Here is a 25,609-nt window from a genome sequence, read left to right on the forward strand (position 1 = left end):
CTCCCCATCCCCGATGCTTGCCTGGACTGCCTCTGCTTCTATTTGGGCTTCCTGTCTCCTCTGCCACAGCCTCCCCTCCCACAGTGTTCTTGCTACACTGACTGGGTCACCACCCCGACCCATCACTGCCAGCCTGGGAGCTCCAGGGCCTGGGCCCAACCCACACAGAGACCTTCCAGCTCTGGGCCCAGCCTCCGCTGTGCACTCGGTTCTCTCTCCTCAAAGCTGTCCAGCCCTGCTCCTGCCACACCAGCTACAGGTACTCGCCGCAGTGGCACTGTCACTTCACTCCGGTGACTCCTTTCAGCATCTCACTCCTATGAGGCCATCAGCTCCCAAGGGCAGGGGCCACACATTCACTCATCTCTTATCTTCCCAGGGTATTTGAGGTGTGCAGTACCTGCCAGGCACTGCCAGCTCGTGCAGCACAGACAGCCACGTGCGAGCTCCACAGCCTTGAGCACATCCCTTCACCAGGCTCAGCGCCTTCAACCATAAGGCGGGGATGCCGGTATCTCAAGGGACTTCAGATATGGGACTCAATCCTCCCAGCAGTCCCATTAGATGCTGGCGTCCCCGCCTTATCGGTGACGTTCAGGAGGTACTCGGCGCAGGAAGAGCTGGCTGACACACACAGCAGTCACTCCAATTGCTAGTGCCTTGCAAGACCGCAACCAGAGGAGCCTCCTGGAAAACAAGGCAGAATCACAGCCTTCGGGAAACTCGTGACCATGACTGGAAACATTTGGGACACAGCTGACAATCTTGGTCCCAACTCCTTGCTACTGCTGTGATTAGCTTACAAGACAGAAGAATATGGTTTAGAAACTCCCATGAAAAGTTATTTTTCAGTGACTCTGTCAGCTTCCTCTTAACCTCAGGGCCCCTAGCATCCAGCTTCTGACCATTTGGAACAGAGGGACAGGGTGGCTACAACAAAAACACAGTGCGATATATCCCACAGCAACTTCTGAGACCTAACGAGGAACCGGCTGAGCGGGATCATCAACACATCCGAGAAGAATCTATTTAGCTTCAGTCTTTTCATCTGTTCCAGAAATCCTGGGGTGAGAGGTGATGCCAAGCCCTGAGAGCCCATGAACTTCCTGGGTGGGGCTGTCTTTGGGGTTTCACACCCTTGCTGTTAAGTCACTGGGTTTCCCAGGGAGGAGTCTGTGGAGCTGGGAGCAATCGGCATTTTTATGACCCACCTATCCCTTATTACACAAGAGGAAACAATCCTGCATTACAGCTTCGGAGGACTCTACCAAATAGGCCCTGACTCAGAAAACGCTGATTAGCACCAACTCCCCTTTATGGGGTTGTGGGGGTGCATGAGTGGGGGGATCAATGAAAAACCTCAATGGTAACTTCAGGTTAACATAACAATGTCTCCCTCTCTCCCTTTCCCTGCAGAAGACGGGTCCTGCCAGCAACGGGAACCAGAATTCGGGGAGTCCACTGCCAGTGGGTGAGGGAGGACGGTGCCTGGCAGGAAATCTCTCCCAGTGCCTTTGAAGGAAGCCGGTTTCTCACTTCAAGTTAAAACAAAGACTCATATTGAAATGTTTCTAAATCCAAGTCCCTAACCTGATGCAGAACCACAACACGACAAGACCTGGAACAGGGTTTTTAAACTGGCCGAGGACCAGCAAGGTAAAAATGCAAACCAGGCACAAGGAAAGTTCAAGAAAAATAAACCCAAGACCCTACAAATACAGAAGGAGAGAAGGTAAAAGAGCCCCTTTTCAAGTCCCCAGGATGCCAGGAAACTCTCCCACAAGAGGCCAATCCCAAGGCTCATCTGGCCGCAGAGATGGCAGGAGGCAGCCGCGGGAGGCAAAAAGGCAGCGGGGCTCCTGGGAAGGTCACGTGGGGGAAGCGGCCGAGGAGTCAGAGCGGAAACGCTGCTTACTTTCTCCAAATTTCAGATGCCTGAGAGCCTTCTGCCTTTTCCACAAGGCCACAGAAACAAAACGCCCTTTTGAAAGGGAAAAGGCAGCCGCCTCAGCCCCTCATAGTGTCACCTGGGCAGGCCGTGTCAGCTGTATACGAGGTCCCATCTAAAGAGCCAAAGTGTGGCCCGAAACTGCTGTATGCACCTTGGCAGGGAAGAGAAGCTGGCTTTTAAAAAGGAGACGCCAGTTGTTGGGTGAGAACTGGACAAAGACTCATTTGTGAGTTCACAGCAGAAACCGCCTGGGGTGAAGATGACCCGTGAAAGTCAACACAACATAAGGAATCCCACCGCCTCAAACTTTGGGCCTCTTCTTTTTTACATGAAAGTTCAATGTTGAAAACTTGAACTTCTTCTGCCCAAAGTTTACAGACTGAGGTGGGGCAGTGCCTCGAGCATCCCTGGGGTGCTGTGGGGGTGACAGAACTCCACCTCCTCAAACCAGCAGTGCCCACTCAAGGCAAATGCTGCCTCCTCAGTGTGGCTCCTGCCCAACCTGCCTAAAGGAATCTCACCCCCATCTTCTGATCCGGCTTAGTTTTTAATCACAGCTGTACTGTTAAATTTACTACCAGGAAGCATCTCAGTTGCCTTTTTAACCCTTTCCTTCACGTAAACGTAGGCTCACCAGGGCAGGAGCTTTGCCTTGTTGATGGTGCACACAGCCCTGGAAGAGTGCCTGGGACAGCGTGCCACCAGCGAATGTTTCTTTTGCTTACAAGATAGCTTCACATGAGGCTACTCTATAATAAAGGCACATGCACGAGATGTGTTACAATGGCTTCTGCTTGGGGCTTATTATGAAAATATTCTTCAGCTTTTCAAGAGATGGACTTATCATCAAACACACACACACACACGCACAAACATTCTGAAACAGTCTAGTCCAGAGCTTCTGCTCTAGTCAAATTTTTAATAAAAGTGTTCTGAAAAGGCAGTAGTGTCACAGAGTACGTAGTAGCCTACTGATGAAGAGATTTCAGCATTTTCTTGCTCTTCTAAATTGTGCCAATCTTACTACCCAAGTGACATGAAGATGCTATGACCCTCCATTCATGCTGTTGCATAATATGAACTGCTGCCATGGAGCCTTAGAGTCTGCATTCAATACGTGTTTAATTTTAAATAACTGTGCAACTACCCACAGAGTAGCAGCCAAGAGTTTGCAAACAGCAGGAGCCCTTTTTTTTTTTTTTTTTTTTTTTTGAGACGGAGTCTAGCTCTGTCACCCAGGCTGGAGTGCAGTGGCGATCTCAGCTCACTGCAACCTCCACTTCCTGGGTTCAAGCGATTCTCCTGCCTCAGCCTCCCGAGTAGCTGAGATTACAGGCGCCCACCACCACGCCCAGATAATTTTTGTATTTTTAGTAGAGATGGGGGTTTCACTGTGTTGGCCAGGCTGGTCTCGAATTCCTGACCTCGTGATTCGGCCATCTCAGCCTCCCAAGGTCCTGGGATTACAGGCGTGAGCCACTGCGCCTGGCCAAGACGTTTTTAACAAAGAAGAAAATACTTTCACAAAATTGTCAAGACCTGCTGATTTTAAATTATGCTAGACAAACCTGTATGTGGGGAGAAGTATGTGGGGTGAAGTCATCTTCACCCCAAGTAACACCACATACTGTTCTAAGTGGATTTACCATTGCTAAGCAGTACCTAGTCCCAAAAGGGTTAATAAGACAACCAAGGTATGGACCACAGCCCATGTTTGCCTCTCCAAGCTTAACACTGTAACTAAGGAACAAAAATTACATGAGAACACAAAGTCCTTTCCAATCTATAATTTTCGTAAAATTCAGAACAGGCTCTAAGGTGGTAACAGAATTTCTTCAGGTGGCAATTTTTTAGAGAACCAGATTTCTGATTAGATAACAGAATCCTTACCCATTCTACAATGCTACAGTTATGTGCGTATGTCTCAAATATTCTGAGTTAACAAAAGTTTAAATGTCAGCAGAATAAATAAAACCAAATTTACATAATGCACTGGTCTTTGCAGCTATTACAATCAATACTATCAGATTTCAGGACATGAAGTGTCACCTTCTTACCATGTCCTCCCAAAATGACTGCCTGCCAGTGTCACCTGTGTGAGGATGCACACCTCTGACAACAGAAGTGGGTGAAGCCCCGATGAAACCTTGGGGACCAGCAATGCTTGGGTGCAAGTCTGACTGTCCCTATCTTGGATAAGTTCCAGGACAGCTCTGAAAGGCAAATCTGGCCCTTGAGACTCGCAGGTCCCACTGTCCGTCAGGTGCTGGGGAGAGTCCCTGCACCCAGGTGGTCAAGGAGACAGGCTGGCTCTCCACACCAAAAACACAGCATTTTGGGAAATGCTTATCATTTGGCCAATGGCTCAGAACTGCCCTTTTCTTCATAAGGAATGAGAATCATTTGAAAAGTTAAGTGGTCTCCCCTGCAGCAATTGCCTGGCCCACAGGATCTCTGGCCCTCAATGTAACCTCATGAGGAGTTTGGACTATCACTGGCTACTCGTCACAGTATAACTTGTCCATTACCCTGACAAGTATAAGAATGAAAAACAGTAGCCCCTGAATAGAATCCTTTGGAACTTACAGGTGCCTTCTTGTCGATGGGTTTAATGACAAACTTTTTGTCATTGAAAGAGATGTTCCTGATTTCACTCCAAGGAAAGCCAATCTTTGGGGTTAACCTGAGGTTAAAAAGAAAAAGTGGATGGTTAGATGTATACATACGTTCTTGGATTGGCTAAAAGAGATTCGCAAATCAATTCTTATTAGTTCAATTAAAATAATATGAAGCTAACCCAAGAGGCACAATGTGTTATATGCTATTATCAAATAGTTCCCACCTGTCCTAGGTTAAGCCAAGTGGTTGGCTGCAAGGCATCTGCAACCTTAATCTGTTCCCATTTCCTTTGGTTTTTCCTCAGTCTAGGGCACCTATGATTACCCAGGCTGGTGATCTCGAGGTCAACTGAAATTCCTACCCAGGTACCTTGACCCTCCCCCTCAGGTATCTTCTGCTGTTCATTCCCACATCACATCACCACACTCACCTACCTCTCATCCTGCCAGAGCCCACTCTCAAGCTGTGTGCTGGAGCAGCCCTACTTTCAGTCTGCTGATCTGATTAATTTCCTCTCCTCCCATGTCAACACAGTCCTTAACTCCGCATCCAAGAGCTGTCAAATCCAGCCCCAAACTCCACGGTTCAGACCCACCTTTCAAAACACACAGTTCCCCGGGGCTGCCTCCCTTTCCCTTGAGGCCTCTCTTAACATACAGGCTCTTCTGCTACAGACTGTTCGCTGAATGTTATTTAAGTTACTGATCATTTAGTTCTATGAAACCAACAGGGAGGGCCAAGATCCCATCACGTTCCTAGACGTGCCATACTCAACAGAGCTTGCCAAGAGAAACGGACAAAGGCCTTGCTATGCATTCTGCTCCTCTGGTTCTCATTCCAGTGTGTGTTCTCCTGGCTGGACAGACATCTTCCCATGTCACTCTCTAACTTCCAGGACAGCCTTCAAACTAACGGCCCTAATGAAGGCCCCACAGGGCTAATCCTACTTAACCAATGCAATGCCATGACTGGCCAGACTCTGGCTTTTATTAGCATTCCCAAGTTCATCATGTGACTTCAAGACCACATTGCTCGGCTCACCTGACACTTCCCACCCTATTCTTCCAACACATTTTACCAGGGATAATGCCATTCTGGAAATAACGACAAATCCTCAAAACCACCATCCAACAATGCTGCCCTCCAAAGCAGTCCTTTCCAACATCCCACAAAAACCTTCATTTTAGAAGTAGCAGGAAGGTCAAGCAATCTATGGCCTACCAACAGCTTCAATACTGACGAGCAATACAGGTTTCGTTATGACCACATCAACTAGATCAAGGCAGTGGGGTGGACTCTGTAGGCTGAGGGCAAACATGTAAGCCTGACATGGCCCTTCTGGGGAATAGCGCAGTCAGTCATGGTGTGCCTGCAGGAATGATGGCAGGACACTGGCCAGACCATGGTTCTAAATGTCAAAGCTTTTGTATACATACTTTCTTTTACAGTGCTATGCTCTAGAATCACCAATCCCCATTAAAAAAAAACACACCTGGCATTCAAACAAACATGCAATGAGTTTGTTCTTTGATCTTCGAGATGTAATTTTCTTTACAGGTTTCAGAGCATTAAAGGGGAACTCCAGATACCACCTTGCCCTGCTACTGACTTCAGCCTATGTCCTCCTTACACTGAAAGGCTGTTGACAGTGGCATCAGGTAGGCATGTGTTGCTTCTGGAGCACTTTCTCCCAAAACACAAGAGCAGCCTGCTGGCACCAACAGAGGAGCTAGGATCCAAGCTCCGGAGGCTCCGCCCACAGCACACAGCACTGTGAGCCAGCGTGCCGCATCCTGAAACTTCAAGGGGCTGGGATCCCGTCTCCGGCTCCTGTCTCTACACAGGACTCTCAAAACAGGTTCTGACCTTAGAAAATTTAGGCTTCTGGCTCTCTGGTGTGCCTAGAAAGTTTTTCCTCTTAGGACTTTGAAACCTCATATAACAATTCATAGCCACTCATAAGCATAATTGCAGTATCAAAACAAAAAGGTTAAACATGAAAATTATGACTCACTTTTGAGTTAAAGAACTTTTAATTCTTGACCAAAGTTGGAAAATTAAAGCCCAAGGATTTCCTTTTTCCTAAGAGATCACATATAGGACATGAACAGGGTCTACAAAGAAGGTGGCCACAGGGTTTATAAGTGTCCTTGCTTAGGCCACACATTAAAAAAGCGTGATTCTCCAATAACAGGGACCAGACAGAGGCCTTTGGAGAAATGGCTGATTCCAGGACTAGAACAGGGAACACAAAGGATGAACCTGGTGCATCTCGAGGAGCCAGAGAGTAAGGAAGCCTGCAAAGAACGCAGGGCTCACACTTCAAGGTGCTCCTAAAGGCCAAATCTCAAACAACCTGAGCAAGAAGATACATACTCATAGATCATAACCCAAAGACCGAAACACATATCCATGAGTCCATATTAATATAACTGAATAAATGGAGAACAGAAATTGGCTCCTTATAGAATTCCAATTAATACACGTAAAAAGTTTTTAAAAATCACAATTTCTCAAATACCACAGTAATCTCATCAATGGTAGCTAGAACTAGGACATCTACATAGTTTAAAATTATCTCCCCCAAATATACTGACCAATTGTAAAGGGAAGGATAGTGATTTTACAGTGGAGAAACCTGGCAGACACCACCTTAACTAATAATCAAAATTAGCACCACCTAAGATAAGATATACCGACCACATGTGCCACCTTGAAAGAGGTCCTGGAAGGGCAAAACAGCACTTTATTCTCACCAAAAATGTAAAACTCCAAATAATGAGAAAACACCAGACAATCCAAGCTGAAGGGCTTTCCAAAGTCAACGGCCAGTACTGTTCAAAAATACCAAGGTCATGACAAAAAAAGACTGGAACTATCCCACATCGAAGGAGACAGGGAGGTCTAACAACTAACTGTGTGGCTCCAGAGAGGGTCCCGGGGCAGAAATAGGACATCAGTGAGACAACTGATTAAAATGGGAATGAGGTCTAGAGACTACTACTGTTAATTTTCTTATCTTGGTATTTGGACTACGGTTACATAAGGTGTTAATGTTTGAGGAAGCTAAGTGAAGGGTATATGGGAATTATTTGTACTATTTTTAGAATCTTTTTAAAGTTTGAAATAATATATATATTTTAAATTGAGATGGGGTCTTACTCTGTCACCCAGGCTAGAGTGCAGTGGCACAATCTTGGCTCACTGCAGCCTCCACCTCCCGGGCTCAAGTGATCCTCCCACCTCAGCCTCCCAAGTAGCTAGGACCACAGGCATGCACCACCACGCCCAGCTAATTTTTTGTACTTTTGGTGGAGACGGGGTTTTGCCATGTTGGCAAAGACCAGCCCAGGCTGGTCTTGAACTCCTGAGCTCAAGGGATCTACCTGTTTTAGCCTCCCAAAGTGCTGGGATTACAGGTATGAGCCACCATGCCCAGCCTGAAATGACTTTAAAATGCAAGAATGGGCCAGGCATGGTGGCTTACACCTGTAATCCCAGCACTTTGGGAAGCCAAGGTGGGCAGATCATTTGAGGTCAGGAGTTTGAGACCAGCCTGGCCAACACAGTGAAACGCCCCCGTCTCTACTAAAAATACAAAAATTAGCCAGGAGTGGTGGCATGTGCCTGTAATCCTGGCTACTCGGGAGGCTGAGGCAGGAGAACCGCTTGAACCCAGGAGGCAGAGGTTACAGTGAGCTGAGAATGTGCCATTGCACTCCACCCTGGGTGACACAGTGAGATTCCATCTCAAAAAAAAAAAAAAAAAAGCAAGAATGATTAAAAAATGTAAATCCAAAATATGTAGCTGAGTGTGATAATGTTCTACATGTCTTAAGATTTTGCATTTTTCAGGCATATTTGTCAGAACTCAACAAATGAACACTTAAGATTACATTTCATTGTATTTAAATTTTACATCAAAAGAACAAAACATAACCAACGTCTAGTATATCATATGCACTTTCATTTTGAGGAAGGATATGGATGCCTGCAATTTTCTTGGAAATGTGTTAGAGGGCCAGAGGGTGACAGTGGAGTGCATACGGAAAGAGACGTGAGAAAGCAAGCGAAGCCCTGAGTACCTATCCGCAAGGAATTTAAAGAAGAGACATGTTCTGTGGTTCCTGTTTCAGTTCCCAAGCTCCCCGTGCACCCTTTCCCTTTAAGGTGGAAGCCCTGGACCTAGTGCACTTCCAGAAACTCCTACCTACAGAAGGACTTCTATGATGAAATCTGCCCAAAGAGGGATGAAGCTAAGGGGAAAAAAGTGCTTTTACAGGACTAAAGATCAGGTTCCTCTAGTTTTTGTTAGTTTTTGTTTTTGGTCCGAGTGTCAGGTTTCAAATTGTAACCCAGCTAAACTGAACTTTCTCTGTTCACAAGCTTACAATGCCTGTCAGGAGGGCGCTTACCTGTTTTTGCCCTCTTTATACTCCCACCTATTCCAAGCTAAGGGTTTAAAGAAAGATGACAAATAGTCCTACATGCTCCCACTTAATACTTATGTGTACAATGAAAAGGGAACCCCAAGAGACAGATTTCCCAGCCAGACCCTATTTAATACTAAAACAGGTGTTTTAATAGAGACTTTACTTGCAGAGTATAAATCTCTTAGAGCTCAATTTCCATATTCAATAGATCAGCTTTCTCACCTGAACAATGTTTCAGGCATATCTAATTCTAGTTCTACCGAGAGAGGTAACAGCGCAACAACTGGCGAGTTCTCAGCACTCCTCAGACTTCAGGACAGTCTCCTGCTTATGCTGCTACCAAGTTGTCAATATTTGTTCAAAAGGGAAAGAATTTGGGCCTATTAAATGACTGAATATCTACATAAATGCTTTTTTCATGAAGAGAGGGGTGTGCCTTCAGGAATGGGGAGAAGAGAGGCAGAAAGTGAGCCTGCCCAACACCCCAGCATGCTCTGTGGGGAAAGAACCATCTGAGAGAGTTGCCAGGTTCATCGCTCAATGGTGGGGGAGGGGGAGCAGAGCGCAAAAACAGTACTAAATAGGGCACACAGCTCACATTTTTACTTGGAAGAAATGGACACTTACGTGGGCTGGGGCAGTTACAAGCTGACATCAGCAAGTTCCTGCCCATGGCTGTTTTCCTGCAGGTTGAAAAACCTGTTTGGACAGCCCTGGCCTGGCCACGTTACAAAATCTGGTCATTGAAGAGATTTCCAAGGCAGAGGCAGTTTCCCACATACGTTCCCACGAGGACTTTGTGCACTGCTCCTTGGCATGGCTGTCTTAATAGCCACGGCTTCAGCTCTAGGGTCTCCCGGAAAGATGGTGTCCTGGTTCCAAGTTCCTGTATCTACTCACTTTCCCCACTTCTTTAAAATTTTTTTTGAGACACGGTCTCGCTCTGTCACCCAGGCTAGAGTGCAGTGGCGCAATCTCGGCTTACTACAACCTCTGCCTCCCAGGCTCAAGTGATCCTCCCCTCAGCCACCTGACTGAGACCACAGGCATGCACCACCATAGCCAGCTAATTTTTTAAATTTTGGTAGAGACGGGGTTTCGCCATGTTCCCCAGGCTGGGCGAGACTCCTGAGCTCAAGGGATTCGCCTGCCTCGGCCTCCCAGAGTGCTGGGATTCCAGGTGTGAGCCGCTGTGCCTGGCTTTTCCGTGCTTCTTTACCAATGCTGCATCCAGCACACTTGGAGTAGGAGCGAACCGAGAGTCCTCAATATCTCATTTCCAGGTTCTCTGAGGAGCTCCTGTGACAGCGCCTGCCTCCCTCCCTGTGCAGTATCACCACGTGGGCCCCGGAGGTGAGAGGAGGTTGGGCACGGCTGGCACAGGTCCCTGACTTGCCCAAGTGAAATAGATCTGTGCCCTGGGGTCTGGCAGGAATCCGCGTGGTTGCAAATGGAGATGGACTTGTGCAGGTTATTTGTGGAAAGCAGCACCACTCCCTTTGAGAACTCCAGAGAGGATTTTTGGGGAACCTGAGATGTGGGGATGCTGAGAACAAAAACATCTGAGAACAGATGAGATGGGTGAGCCTCAAGTGGGAAATGGGGAGAGCTGTCATTTCAAGGAACAGCATGAGGCTGGGAAGGAAACCGGTACATCCAGGAACTCTGGGCCACTCTGCTCTTTACGTGGAAAGCAGGAACCCAGGCCAAAAGGCAGGGCTTGGCAAAAAGACCCCAGGAGCATTCTTGCCCTGGCACCTTCTCTGCCAGGCCCCTGAACCTGGTGGCCATCAGATGATTTGTTTCGGGGAGCCCTGCAGAGCAATCAGGCTGACTGTGGACAATCAGGGCAGAGACGGTAGTCAGGAGGCAGTCAGGAGCCTCTCCCTTCTCTTTCCAGAGGTAGTTTCCTTCTGCCTCTTAAATTCAGGTAGCTTCTGATCAGATCAATCCAGAATCTAGGATTATGCTGATGTCGCGGACTCACCATGGGAAACTTGCCCTCATGAACTAGGATGACTTTCCCTGTTTATCCTCAGCAGAAAGAAGGCAAATGCCCTGTATCTGAAAGCGGAACTGTCTGTCCCTGTGGAGAGGCCTGGCTCTGCTGCTCTACCCAGCTTGCTTACAGGCCCTCACTCAACAAACAACGTAACTAATGCGAGGCAATTAAGATATCTCCTGCAGACTCCCAGCATTTAGCTCAAGTGTCTACACATACAGGCTATTGTTTACAGCTTTTCAAGTCTCTCATCACACCATCAATATTCTTGGTTGGATTAGCACAAACCTCGAGCCAGGAGTCGAGCACTGGCTGGGCTGCCTGCGAAGTAGCTATGGATGGATGTGCTGGTACCTGCAGGCAGCTGGGGTGGAATCTCAGAGGCAGGGGGAGGAGAAGCAGCCTCTGCTCTATTCTGCCTTCCTCTACCAGGCCTGAGCCCACTATTGGCCCCGCCCACCATGAGAGAGGATAACTCACACCTCTGGACCACCCTTTGAGAGGGCCACAGCAGTCCAAAAGCCCTTTAAAAAGATTCCTACTTTGGGATAGTAAGTTGCTAAATAAATACTTCAAAAATAACCCACAAATTTGCCATTTTGCCATTGTTTCCAGGCCCACCACCCTACCTACTGAAGATAACTGTGAACTTCAACTCACTTATCATCTTTCTCATAAATATTCAGTCCAAGGGCATCAACTCCAAGCCAAAGGTCTGTTCCTTTCTTGTTTTTTATCTCGAAATAGTTGATTCCATACATTTCCAGGTCCTGAGCAATCTTCAGGTATTCCAACATAGCATTATCTCTAATTGGGGAGAGTGAAACAGGCAGAGTCACTGGTAGCACTCAATATCTAGAACAGTAAAACCTTTCCAGTATTTTTAAATTAAGGCGCCTTGTGTAGGATGGGCTCAACGCTGTGTGCTGCGTGCAGGCAGGCAGGGGCCGGGCAGCCGACCGGTGAGGAGGGGACCCATACAGCCCAGAAGCTATGCCTGGGGTGGGCTCCGTGCTGCCCTGGAGCCTCACCACCAAACCCCACACTTTGAAGAAGAACTGATTCACACTGGTTTCTCTGACAGGTTTTTAAGTTTTATCACTCAGCACAATCCTCCTTTTTCTCTTGCCCACACATGTCTTCCCACAACCCTCCTCATAGGCTTTGAGTTGTTTTCCTTCCATAAAGGATGCTTGGGCCAGACAGGAAACCCTGAAGCACAAAATCTGAGGCTCAAACCTCAAACAAACTTCAGAGGCTGAAATAATGCAGACTCGCAAGACTAGGCCAGAGACAAGGCTCTAGGACGAGAACACCCAGAATCAGGTGGCTCGGCCACGTCTTACATTAACAGCCCCACGTCCAGGTTCTCTGACATCAGCATTTCTCACTTGGGATCCTTTTTCATTTATATACACTTTGTAAGACAAGTACCTTCATATAATGAGCAAACCAGCATCTCTTTGACAGAATAAAATGCAGGTGAACAATGCCCCTCTGACTAAGATGAAGTTTAGACACAACACTTTCTACAAAGGGAGGGTGTAAGCTTTTAGAACCTGAAGGCTTGAGCTAAACTGCTTCTTTCCCCAGGCAAGACACCTGGCTTTGTTTAAAAAAAACCTCTTCCCTAAGAAAACCCCACTTTTAACTCGGTTCCCTCAAGGTCTTCACAAGGCCTGACACAGAGCCCTTTAAAGCATTAACTAGAGTCACAGGAAAAGACACGCTGGAGCGCACGGAGATGGTGAGATCCCAACAGCAGGGCACAGCACTCACTTGAGCATCCCACGGTGTTCCGCATGCCACACCTGGATCCGGTCCTCCCACTGGTCCCTGGTAAGTTTGTGCTGGTCCATCACTCTGGAATGCAAAAGGAAACAGCACTGTCATCCTTAAGGAATGTGACAGGCAAGGAAGGAGGCCCACTTACCACCCACATTCAAACCGTTACTTTCCATTCAAATCAATCAATCCCAAAGAGCTTTGGTTTCTATTTCCTGATGTGCAGCATTTCTATTTATGACAGTTAATCTGGAAGACTTAGCATTTTGAACAAGAACTCAGTTCTGCTGGAAAAACTAAGAGGTATTTTAAGTGGCCTCTTCTTCCAAATGGGGTAATTTTTGTGACCATTACTAAATAAAAACAGATTTCACAGGGGCAACCTATCATACCCCAGGAGGAGCTGAGCAGTCAGGTCGAGAAGTTTGCTATGCTGCTGCGTTCCCACAGGACACGGCCACACTTTAGTTTCCATGAGGAATGGCAGCTCGCCTTCCCTGGCTATGTTTCAGGTCGCTGGTCAGTGACTTAATGACTAGCATGAAGGAGCACTTGACACTGGCGAAGTCCTTGTGTTTTTAAACTGTGCTTCTAAGGCAATCACTTCTCCCTGCCGAGGACGGCATGACCGCTCCTGCCCAGGCCGGGTCATCCTGTGCTCACCTTTGAGGGATCAGCCGCTCAGAGCTGAGGTACCCAGACTTGTGCACTTCTTTGTTGTAGTCCCCAAACTTGGCCTGCACAGCGTAGGACCCCAAGAGCACGGCAGTCTCAGGGGGGCAGTAGATCTCATCGCTAAGGATTCCCTCCTTCACTTGGAGGAAGAAAAGTTTCTGGGTGATGTCCTGGATGAGCTCCTCAGCCACATCTTCAGGGTAGAACTTGGCCCGGAACTTGAACTGGAGGGGATTCTCCTTCCTGACCTCCTGGGCAGACACCTGCACAAAACAAGCCACACTCTCCACACAAATCCGGAAGACGAAGGCCCACTGTCTCCAACACAGGCTTCTAACCAAGACTCAATGGGGCCCCTCAAGCCAGTTTTCAGGAGATGTTTATTCTTAAAGTCATCTTTTTAGCACTCCAGACAAAAAAAGGTTAGTCAAAAGTGCTACCACAGGCCAGACATGGTGGCTCATGCCTATAATCCCAGTGCTTTGGGAGGCCAAGGCAGGAGGATCACTTGAGCCCAGGAGTTTAAGACCAGCCTGGGCAACGTAGAAGAGATCCCATCTCTACAACATTAAAAAAAAAAAAAAGTTAGCTGGGGATGGTGATGCATGCTTATAGTCCCAGTTACTCAAGAAGCTGAGCAGGAGGAACCCTGGAGCTCAGGAGTTCGAGACTGCAGTGAGCTATGATGGCGCCACTGCACTCCAGCCTGGGTGACAGAGCAAGACCCTGTCTCTTCTTAAAAAACAACAAACAAACAAACAAAAACAAAAAAACAGGCCGGGCATGGTGGCTCACGACTGTAATCCCAGCACTTTGGGAGGCTGAGGTGGGCGGACCACGAGGTCAGGAGTTCGAGACTAGCCTGACCAACATGGTGAAACCCCATCTCTACTAAAAATACAAAAAAATTAGCCGGGCATGATGGCATGCAGCTGTGTAGTCCCAGCTACTTGGGAGGCTGAGGCAGGAGAATCGCTTGAACCCGGGAGGTGGAGGTTGCAGTGAGCCAAGATCGTGCCACTGCACCCCAGCCTGGGTGACAGAGCAAGACTCCATCTCAAAACAACAACAACAAAAAACAAACAAGTACTATCACACTCTTGTGCTCAGCTGGAAATCAAAGCTACTGCCTCACTAAGCCCCAGTCCTCATGGGATGATGCTATCAATCCTGGAGAACTCAAATTTGGAAATGACCCCAGTGACCTGGAATGGGGCCACATGCCAATCGGGCCCTGGACCCCAAAACTTACTGTTAAGAATTCCTCCTGCTCCTCCACTCTTCCCCACCTCCCATCATCTTTTTAACTTGTTGCTGTGACTTGGGAGGACAGTGGGGGTTTCAAAAAAAAAAAGATAATTTTCAGAGTTTGAAGAAAATGTTTATCTTACTACTTTTCTTTTTGGTTGGTTAATGGAATTATCCAATCTTTAAAGTTGGAAGATAATCTGTCACAGGTTCAAACAAAGCAATAACAGGTTCTTACAAGATGGTGGATGATTCACAGTTTATAAGATTAACAATCTCATTGAAAAAACTAAGGTCAACTAAAAGCTATGCAATTAACCATCATATGCTCCAATGAGTGAGCAGTATGGAGAAATGCCCGATCTGATTTCCAATCGATATCCCCATTTACTGGAAATCTGCAACCTTTTTGTCTGTAAAAACTTTTACACAAACAAAAACGAACAGAAAACAAAAGACAGGGTGAGTTGCTCCAGTTTCCTTATCGATGAAGCAGACCAACACCCAATCCACAGCCTGTAAATAGTTAATCCTGACTTGCCTTCTTATCCAGCTTCAGCCAGGTAGGAAATCCTTTATTATCCACATAGTGGAGGCCAAAGTACCACACTTCCCGGAGGCCGATAGTCTTTACCACCTGCGTGAGAGAGAGAGAGGCCCAACACTCATGAGAAACTCACTGAAAAGGGCAACAGCTTTTGGCTGTCGTTCATCACATGGTCTAGCAGAGTCCCCAGGAAACCAGGACATCTGCTCAGTCCAACCACTGGGCAACACCTTTTTTTGCACTCAAATAACTTGTTACTAACTGAGGCTATTATCTCAAAGCCATGAACGACTTATTTTTAATATAAATTTGAGCAGATTCAGGGTTCTACCTTCAAATCTTAGAAAATCTCACTCCTACTCCTTTGTACTCCAGGATGCTCTCCTGCATGAAACTCAGCAGGGCGGGTTATGGCCAGCGCACACACAGAACCATGGGAGCCCACAGCCCCCCAGGGAACAGTGCGGTGGGTGCATCGCTGCCCGTCAGGTGTGCTCATGCAGAAGACTAAAGCATCCAGTGCCACACCTGAGCCTCCTCTGGCTGCCTGCCTCTGCCTCTCAGCCAGCTGGCCCAGGGGTCTGACTTACTAGGAACAGGGACAAAGAAATCCTAGGAAAGGCAGGAAAACAGGCAAGGCAGACTTCTGGGACGGAAGGGTGTCAATGCACAGGGGTGCCCAGAGGAACCTGCATCTTATAGACCTCCAGAAATGGGACATTCTGATACAGCAAAGGTAGAATCCCGACCCTAGGTCACAGCAAAGATTTCACATTTTCAAGTCTCTGTTGTGCATTACAGGAGTCCTGAGCTGCTTAGTCTCACGACTGTCTTGTAAAAAGAAAAGCAGTGATAGTCGAACTTGCCGTGGACATTTGTTGAACATCATCTAAACCGAGTCCCAGACAAGTTCGACTATTTACATATACATAGATGTGTAATTTAAAATCCCATGATATATAATGTTAAACTTTAAAAAATGCTACCATCCTTCAAATACATGGCTTCTATCATATTTAATGCCAAAGAGGGTTGAATACATTAGAAATGACAACTCAGGTATACAGAACATTTGCTTAAAGTAAATCCTAAAATTCCAAATTAACTCCTGATCTGGGCCTGTTTCTTCATCTGAAGGGTGCAGGGAGGCCAGAGGCTCCCTAAAGCTCTAGAAGTCTGTTTATTAAATGCCCAGGACTGATCTGTTCTTGCCCCTCTTCCCACTCACCCAAAAGGGATGGGGGAAGGCTGCAAGCTGAGCGTGGTGGCTCACACTTGTAATCCCAGCACTTTGGGAGGCCAAGACGGGTGGATCACTTGAGTTCAGGAGTTCGAGACTAGCCTGGCAAACATGGCGAAACCCTGTCTCTATTAAAAATACAAAAATTAGCAGGGCGTGGTAGCATGCGCCTGTAATCCCAACTATTCGGGGAGCTGATGCAGGAGAATTGCTTGAACCTGTGAGACAGAGGTTGCAGTGAGCTGAGATTGCACCACTGCACTCCAGCCGGGGCAACAGAGTGAGATTCAGTCTCAAAGAAAAAAAAAACAACAACAACAACGCTGTATTTGAAGCAGCTGTTATTGGGGAAAAAAGTATTTAATAAGTAAGTAGTAATATCACTAATAAATACTTGATTTTAAAAATCTTCCAATTTTAAAAAGTGAATTATTTCTCTAAATCTTCATTTCTTCCTTTCATAGATGTTCAGGTACGATCACTTAGAAATGAGAGGCTGCAGCAACTGAGACAACTAAGGCTCACTCATCCACGCAGTGAGAGGGGTTCTACTCTGGAGGTGGAGGCAGCTGCGGGTAGGAAGCCGCGTCTCTAATACAGGGTGAGAGACACACAGGCCAGCACCTCCTTACAATGACAAGCACAATAACTCTCTTTTCAGTCCTTTGCTTCCATGCCTGGTAACACACTGAATCCGCCTGACTTTATACAACAGACAGCTGTGTGCTTTCATACACCTCACTTCCTAGGCATGATATACATGTCTGTTAATGCATTTTATAATGCTATCATGAAATACTTTCACCTTTTAAAAGATCCTTCTCATCTATTACCTCAAGTGAGTAAAACAAGGTAATATGCTTTGCAAACAAAATAACTGAAATGTTGCAAAACAGTTTTTTTTTTTTTGTAGGTGGAGTTAACTCTCAAGTTCAGAGACCAACCTGATCAAAAAGCTGTTTTCCAGTTGTATTTGGCTGGATTGCAAACTCCAGCTCTGCATCCATGGTGGTGACTCGGACATTGATCTGAAAAACAGAATGAAACAAATTACGCTTAACTGAGTATTCTTTTCTTCTAATAACCTCCTGCACCTTCTACATAAGCTGCTCCTCAGTGTGGCGACGGCATATGCCTGACATCAGTTCCTGTGCTAGTCAGGAAGCCACACACCACTCCTGACTGCAGATGGCTGGGGACGTCTCAGCAGGCACACAGTGCGAACCAAACGCAGCTTCTTTGCTTTAATAAAGCACACTGACACTTAGGTCTAAGCAGTTTTTCTCTTTTCTTTGAGACAGGCTCTTGCTCTGTCACCCAAGCTGGAGTGCAGTGGCACGATCACAGCTCACTAGTCATGATCTCCCAGGCTCACACGAACGCCTCCCACCTCAGCCTCTTGAGTAGCTGGCACTATAGGTGCCACCATGCCTAGCTCGTTTTGTTTTTTACTTTTTGTAGAGACGGGGTCTCACTATGTCGCCTAGGCTGGTCTTGAGCTCCTAGGCTCAAGCAAGCCTCCCATCTCAGCCTCCCATAGTGCTGAGATTATAGGCATGGGCCACCCTGCCCAACCTAAGCAGTTTTTTTCTTTTTTGTTAAAACAATACTTTAACCTATTTTTCCATGCACCATCTCATATGAATGAGCCTTACGACAGCCAAGGGAGGCAGGAGGGCTCCCAAGGCACCAAGGAAGTCAGAGAAGGGAAGAGAGAAAGAGCTTTGAACCAGAAGGTTTGAAGCAACCTTAGAAACCATAGTGAGAGAGAAATTGTGAAATGTCCAAAGACACATCAAAAATGGATTATGTAGTGATATTAGATTATAATTATGAAAATAGTAGAAACTGGGCAAATTGCTTCTGAAATCAAAAATACGACAAGCAACACTCAATGCAAATGTGAAATCTATTTAGACAAGACATGAAAATAAAATGTAAAAATGGAAATAGTATGAGGATGATGAGACACAGAATTGAGGAGGTGGAGATGGGAGGGCCTTAAAATATTTCTAATGTTGCCATGTAGTTGTTTTAAAAAAAACAAAACACTGTCGGGCGCATTGGCTCACACACCTGTAATCCCAGCACTTCGGGAGGCCGAGGCAGGTGGACCACTTGAGGTCAGGAGTTCAAGACCAGCCTGGCTAACATGGTGAAGCCCTATCTCTATTAAAAATACAAAATTAGCTGGGCATGGTGGCGCACGCCTGTAGTCCCAGCTACTTGGGAGGCTGAGGCAGGAGAATCGCTTGAACCCAGGAGGCGGAGGTTGCAGTGAGCCAAGATTGTGCCACTGCATTCCAGCCTCGGCTCCGGAGCAAGACTCCATCTCAAAACAAACAAACAAAAAAAACCCACCACCACAACAACAAAACAACCCACTTACATCAAGGCAGTTTTCAAATTTATCACTTGAGAAAACCCAGATTTACTAAAGCGTATGAAAAACACTCAAATCTGGCTACTTTATGTCACTGTCCCAAAGAAAACAGCAGAGCCACATAGCAACTATAATGCTTAATATTAAGAAATGCTTGCTTCTCACCATTTTTCAAGTGAAATATACAGAAGCTGGAGAGATATCTATCCCGGATTCTTCCTAACACAGGTGTAAATGTAATAAGGATGTATTACCTGTGCCAGTATATGGCGACAGAGGTTTCGTTATCCAGCCAGGGAACCAGAAATATTAAGCACTCACCAAATGTCACTTCCTACTTCAGGAACATAATTAGTCTCCCCAGCCGCTCCCACCCCGTCCCAATAACATTTAAGACTATGACTGAGAGATCTCTGACATGCATCCAATATGCCTTAAAGGTTCCCCGACTGGTACAACAAGTACAGAAGTATCGTTTTCCAGATCTTGTGTCAAAAGTTTTCTCCACAATCCCCAAGTCCAGAAGTTAAAGAACTCAAGTTTACTAGGAGGCAACGAGACATGTTTTAAAGTTTTTAATCATACTAAAATATAAAAACCTACTTTTCTTTCATTTCCTGCTGGTAATTTTTTTTAAATCACAAAATGGCTGTTATGAAGCATAAAATAAAAGCACGCATTTCTCTCAATTATGGTTCCAAGGGCATGTATTAGAGATGGGAAAACCAGCCCCAAGTCAAATATCTCAATAACAAATGCAGCTCCAGCTACATACACAGAAGCCAACAATGACATAACACACTAAAACTAAAGTGGAGGGGCGTTTGCTCACAAATGCAGAACCCTGGATATGCCGCCTTTCTTTCTCTGCTATCTACTGGTTCAGAAGTGGGAACCCCAAGTACAATTAGAACTGAAGGCCACTGTCTGGTTAGGACAAAGACAAATGACCAGAGTCCACGCACATGAGATTTCAGACTCCATTTTTTTTTTTTTTTTTTTTTTGAGATGGAGTCTTTCTCTGTCGCCCAGGCTGGAGTGCAGTGGTGTGATCTTGGCTCACTGCAAGCTCCGCCTCCCAGGTTCATGCCATTCTCCTGCCTTAGCCTCCCGAGTAGCTGGGACTACAGGTGCCCGCCACAACACCCAGCTAATTTTTTGTATTTTTAGTAGAGACAGAGTTTCACCGTGTTAGCCAGGATGGTCTCGATCTCCTGATCTCCTGACCTTGTCATCTGCCTGCCTCGGCCTCCCAAAGTGCTGGGATTACAGGTGTGAGCCACCGCGCCCGGCCCAGACTCCAAATTCTAAACCTGAGTCTCTTCTAAGTTTGAAGACAGTGTGAAAATGACATCTCCTGAAACCAAAGCTAATAATTAACATTAAAAAGATATTAAGCATTTTGCAAACTGATTAGCAGGAATTTAGAATAACTTATTTTTGGTTCTGAAACAGTTTCATATCTGACTGAAAGTTCACACAACCCTTTGAAAAAGCAATTAACTTGTTTTCTTTTTTTGAGATGGAGTCTCACTCTGTTGCCCAGGTTGGAGTGCAGTGGCATCATCTCAGCTCACTGCAACCTCTGCCTCCTGGGTTCAAACGATTCTCCTGCCTCGGCCTCCCAAGCAGCTGGGATTACAGATGCCAGCCACTACACCCAGCTAAATTTTGTAATTTTAGTAGAGACAGGGTTTCACCATGTTGGCCAGGCTGGTCTCAAACTCCTGACTGTGCCTGGCCTGAAAAAGCAAGTAACTTGTAAAACGGATACTTTTACTGAGGTTGGTTTTAACAACCCAGTAGCGTGTAGAAAGTGAACTTAAAAATTGGCTGGGCACAGTGGCTCACGCCTGTAATCCCAGCACTTTGGGAGGCCGAGGAGGGCAGATCACGAGGTCAGGAGATGGAGATCATCCTGGCTAACACGGTGAAACCCCATCTCTACTAAAAATAGAAAAGATTAGCCAGGTGTGGTGGCGGGCGCCTGTAGTCACAGCTACTCGGGAGGCTGAGGCAGGAGAATGGCATCAACCCAGGAGGTGGAGCTTGCAGTGAGCCAAGATCGGGCCACTGCACTCCAGCCTGGGCAACAGGGCAAGACTCCGTCTCAAAAAAAAAAAAAAAGTAAGCTACTGAGAAGGTCTGCATGAGTCAACAAATCTACATCTCCTATCAAAAGGACTTCATCTGAGCACCAGCAGCTCCAACACAATGCCAACTCTTAGCTGGTGCGATCATTCCACAAAATTTTTTACCTATGCTCCGACACCCATGGGCAATCATTCCCTATGGTACGCAACCTCAAACAATGATTGCAAGTCTAAAGATCAGGGAGTCCAGGCCCATTGGCTCATGCCTGTAATCCCAGCACTGTGGGAAACCAAGGCAGGCAGATCACTTGAGTCCAGGATTTTGAGACCAGCCTGGGCAACAAGTCAAGACCCCATCTCTCTACAAAAAATCATTCAGGCTGGAGTGCAGTGAGCTATGATTGAGCCACTGCACTCCAGCCTGAATGAAAGAGTGAGATCCTCTTTTAAAAAAATAAAAATAATGATCAGGGAGTTGTTCTGGCACTGCAGTAATAAAACTAGGACCAGCAATAGGAATCCATTGGCCCTGTTAAAAGGAATAATTTCCAGTTCTGAGTTGGGGACACACCAGAACCTTAAGAACCCCTTCTTAGAATCACAGTTTTAATATATATATATTTTCATACATAGGGCAGGCTCTACAATCTGTATCTTTACATAGAGATTGAAGAGAAGATACTCAAAATCTAAACAGGTAAATGAATACTATGTTAATGAGCTGCTTTAAGTTAAAGGGCATGTCTGTTACCTGATTAGTCATTGCCCTACTAGTGTTTCCCACTGGGGGTGCTCTTGTCATTCTGGACAGCACAAGTATTCATTCTGCAAGACTATCCCAAGCACTCAGAAACGTTTAGCATCCTTAAGCCATCCAACGACTGAGTGTCCCCAGTCACTGGAACATCTAAAAGCAACCCCATCCACACACACATTTCCAAATGCTCTATGGGGAAAAGGGAGGAGATCCTCCCCAGATTAAGGACCACAGCATGGCACTGCCTTACCCTACTGCATGATAAACAGTTCCATGTTTAGAAAGACAATTATTTTCAATGTTATAGATAAAATAATGTGCTACAATACAGCATAAGCTTTCACCAAAATTTAAAATGAGACATTCACTGAGATGACAGGACCATTTACATACAAACTTTGTCTACTTATCCAAGGGCTTGGAAAAAAAAAACAGACTTTGGGGCCACATGCAGTGGTTCACGCCTGTAATCCCAGCACTTTGGGAGGCCAAGGTGGGTGGCTCACTAGAGGTCAGGCGTTCGAGACCGGCCTGGCCAACACAGTGAAGCCCCGTCTCTACTAAAAATACAAAAATTAGCCGGGTGTGGTGCCACGTGCCCATACATAGTCCCAGCTTCTTGGGAGGCTGAGGCAGGAGAATTGCTTGAACCTGGGAGGCGGAGCTTGCAGTGAGCAAGATCGCGCCACTGCACTCCAGCCTGGGCGATACAGCGAAGACTCAAAACCACCACAACCACCACCAGCACTACCACCAGCACCAGCACCAGCACCACCAGGCTTTGGCAATTGAGAAAACACATCTAAATCCCAACTTTCCATTTTATTATCAGGGTGTTAGGTTTCCCTCATCAGCAACTGTTTTTAGTGAACTCAACATATTTGAATGCCAACTGGTTCTTGTATCTTCAATAATGCCAGAGGAATAAGATGGTACTGGGACTGTATGATTCTGATACACACAAGGATTGTCCCATAAAAAACTCAAGTCCATGGGCTTAAACACACCACCACACATATCCAAACTATGTGCAGACTGGAGAAAAAGAGCGCGTGGTCTGCAGTTTTTATTGTCTTAGTAATTCCCCTCAGATTACACACTGTTATCAAAAACGGTGTTCAGTGAAGGCAACACAATCACGTGTGGTACAGGTGTGTGTATAGTAAGCAGTTAGTCATCTAAGATCTACCCAAAAAAGCGCAATATTTCTCTCAGGCTTGCCAAAATATTAAAAACTTTTAAAAGTTATGCTTAGCTTGGGGGTGGTGGTGGTGATTTAAGTTTAACTTTACTCCTGTACCACTACCAAGACAAAAAGAACCATGTGGTTGACGGTACAGATGAAGCTAATGAAAAACCAATACTGTTTCTACTCTCCCTTTGCTTAATAATCTACTCTTTAAAAAAGTCTAGGCCAGGCGCAGTGGCTCACACCTGTAATCACAGCACTCTGGGGGGCCAAGGCAGGCAGATCACTTGATGTCAGGAGTTCAAGACCAGCCCTGGCCAACATGGTAAAACCCCATCTCTACTAAAAATATAAAAATTAGCCAAATGTGGTGGCACACACCTGTAATCCCAGCTACTCAGGAGGCTGAGGAGAGAGAATCGCTTGAACCTGGGAGGCGGAGGTTGCAATGAGCCAAGATCACGCCACTGCACTCCAGCCTAGGTGACAGGGTGAGACTCCATCGCAATAAATAAATAAATAAATAAATAAATAATTATATTTGTTGGCCAAGTATAATGGCTCAGGCCTGTAATCGCAGGACTTTGGGGAGCCAAGGCAGGAGGATCTCAAGGCGAGGAGTTTGAGACTACCCTGGGCAACATAGCAAGAACCCATCTCTAACTTTTAAAAACGTAAAAAAAAAATTATATTTGTGTTATTACAGGTTAGCTCAGCTCGAACTTACTATACTACAGGATGAACCACAATAGCTTTATTCTTCTAATGTTCCATGGCCACAGACTACAGGACCAACCCCTGCTAGTGGGCACCTAACATGTTCATTCGATCCACAAATACCAATTAACTACTGCAAGGTGTGCCAGGCACCTCGATGGGCACTGTGAGTACAGAGAGGCATTAGCCCTATCCCCGAGTGGCTTACACATTAATGAAGATGGGTGTGCCTCAAACAGTGATCACACACCACAGTGCTTCCCACATCAGCCTCACCATCAGAATCCCCACAGAAGCTTTTCAAACACCCGCAGCCCAGGAAGCTGTCACTTCCACAAGTGATTTTGAGGAGGCTAAATTTGGGAATCACTGGAAGGCAAGACACGGGAGAGAGAGGGCCTGGGTTTGAGAGCTAGCTCTGTAATCTGAGGACCCCTGCTGATGACTTCCTGCCACTGGGCCTCTACCTGATCTGCAGGTAGAGTTTGGACTAGATGGCTTGAGGCCTTTTCCCACTCTGAAATGCTAGATTCAAAGCCCACAGGCCAGGTGTGACACACCCAGTGCCATCGGACAGCAGAGGTGTAAGTACCCCCTGAAGGGTCTCCCTCCTTAGGGGACACATGCCAATGGAACCAGAGGTCCAATAAATACTCTCTGACCACTAGGAGAAAAGTAACCCACTAGAATGCTATTCAAGGCCAGCAAGTAGAGTGTTTTCACGGAGAAGGGACAACACACCTGTGTTCACTTTCCCAAGAGGGAAAGTACCCCTCCAGGCAGACACACGACAGCACAGGTGTTACCACTCCAATGCAACCGACATGCAAGGTGTTAAACCCCAAGCTGCTTTATTTTTAAATAAACTCAGTAACAATTCGCCTTATTAAAACAAAATAAACCCAACATCCTCTTTGCTCATTCCCTGGAGCACCTGAGCCTGACACACAGGCCTGGCGGCAGGGGTGGCCCCAGCCTCACTCAGGCCAACCCTGTTCCTCTCCCTTGCTGCTGATATTGAGTGGCTGGAGACCATTTAATCTGTGAGCATCTTCCAGCTCGATCATTCTATGACTTAAAATCATCTTGCCTGGCTTTTGACACCATCCCAAGCCAGCAGCTATGTAGTTCTCTTTGAAATTATTTGGCTTTGAAAGGGAAAGGGACAAAAATGGGGATATGCTGTGGGGGGCAGTGTTTGGAGGTCACGTAACTCTGCAGTGGTTAAGGTGGGGTTTTCTGTTTCTTCCTTCTTTAGCTGAAAGGCTGTTGTCTGTCTGCCATGTTGATGCCAACAGTGGCAGCCCAAGACGGGGCCACAGTCTCCACTTCACAGATTGTTCTGCCCACAGGTTATTTCCACGGAGCATCCCAGGGAACTAGGATTTTTCAGAATATAGTTGGGAAAACATGATTTCTGAGTCTTCCCAGTTTAATTTTATCAAAATGGTATCTTAAAATGCCTTCTAAGAGTCTAAGGAATGAAAAAGGTACCAAGTTGACAATCAAATTTTGTATTTTGCTTCTAATCTATGAATATAATTGCTGAATATTTGGCCAAATTATTTCCCAGGTATTTTCCTCATTTTGGTAAATAAATATAGGTATGCAATTTTTCCTTTGGGAAGCATCCATTTCCTCTGAATATTTTAAACTTACAGATTACCTCTACAATCACACTTTTTACAGCATAAATTCAAACTGTAATAAAAGCCCAAGACAGGAGGGCAAAGTCCAAGATCAGTTCCTCCACAAACATTACAGTAGAGCAACCCTTGAGTCTTAGACAAAAGAACCAGATTTAATTTCAGTGGCCAGAACACTGCAGGAAAAAAGTTTGCAATAATTTTTTTATGTACTCAAAAATCAGGAAAACCATGTAAAAGAAAGGGAAATTCAAATGGGAGCTTTTGAATGTCTGAATTTCAGGCAGTGGATTCAGTGGTTAACGGATTAATCCCTATATTATC

At 46.1% G+C, this 25,609-nt stretch overlaps 1 protein-coding gene across 2 annotated transcripts in view; it reads right to left on the minus strand.

The window, feature by feature from the left end:
• EZR (ezrin) overlaps positions 1 to 25,609 on the minus strand; it is a 54,016-nt gene that overhangs the window by 6,093 nt on the left and 22,314 nt on the right. The window contains exons 3-8 of one of the 2 annotated variants that reach the window (XM_034963169.3): positions 17,445 to 17,528; positions 15,255 to 15,350; positions 13,454 to 13,728; positions 12,785 to 12,868; positions 11,666 to 11,812; positions 4,538 to 4,634 (exon numbers count right to left, since the gene is read on the minus strand). In XM_034963169.3, coding sequence (XP_034819060.1) covers positions 4,538 to 4,634; positions 11,666 to 11,812; positions 12,785 to 12,868; positions 13,454 to 13,728; positions 15,255 to 15,350; positions 17,445 to 17,528 — 783 coding nt within the window. Of the gene's footprint in view, positions 1 to 4,537; positions 4,635 to 11,665; positions 11,813 to 12,784; positions 12,869 to 13,453; positions 13,729 to 15,254; positions 15,351 to 17,444; positions 17,529 to 25,609 lie in introns of those variants that run through there. The other variant, XM_008959500.4, reaches the window with a different exon arrangement.

This window comes from Pan paniscus, chromosome 5 (assembly GCF_029289425.2).
Source record: "Pan paniscus chromosome 5, NHGRI_mPanPan1-v2.0_pri, whole genome shotgun sequence".
NCBI classification, from domain to species: Eukaryota; Metazoa; Chordata; class Mammalia; order Primates; family Hominidae; genus Pan; species Pan paniscus.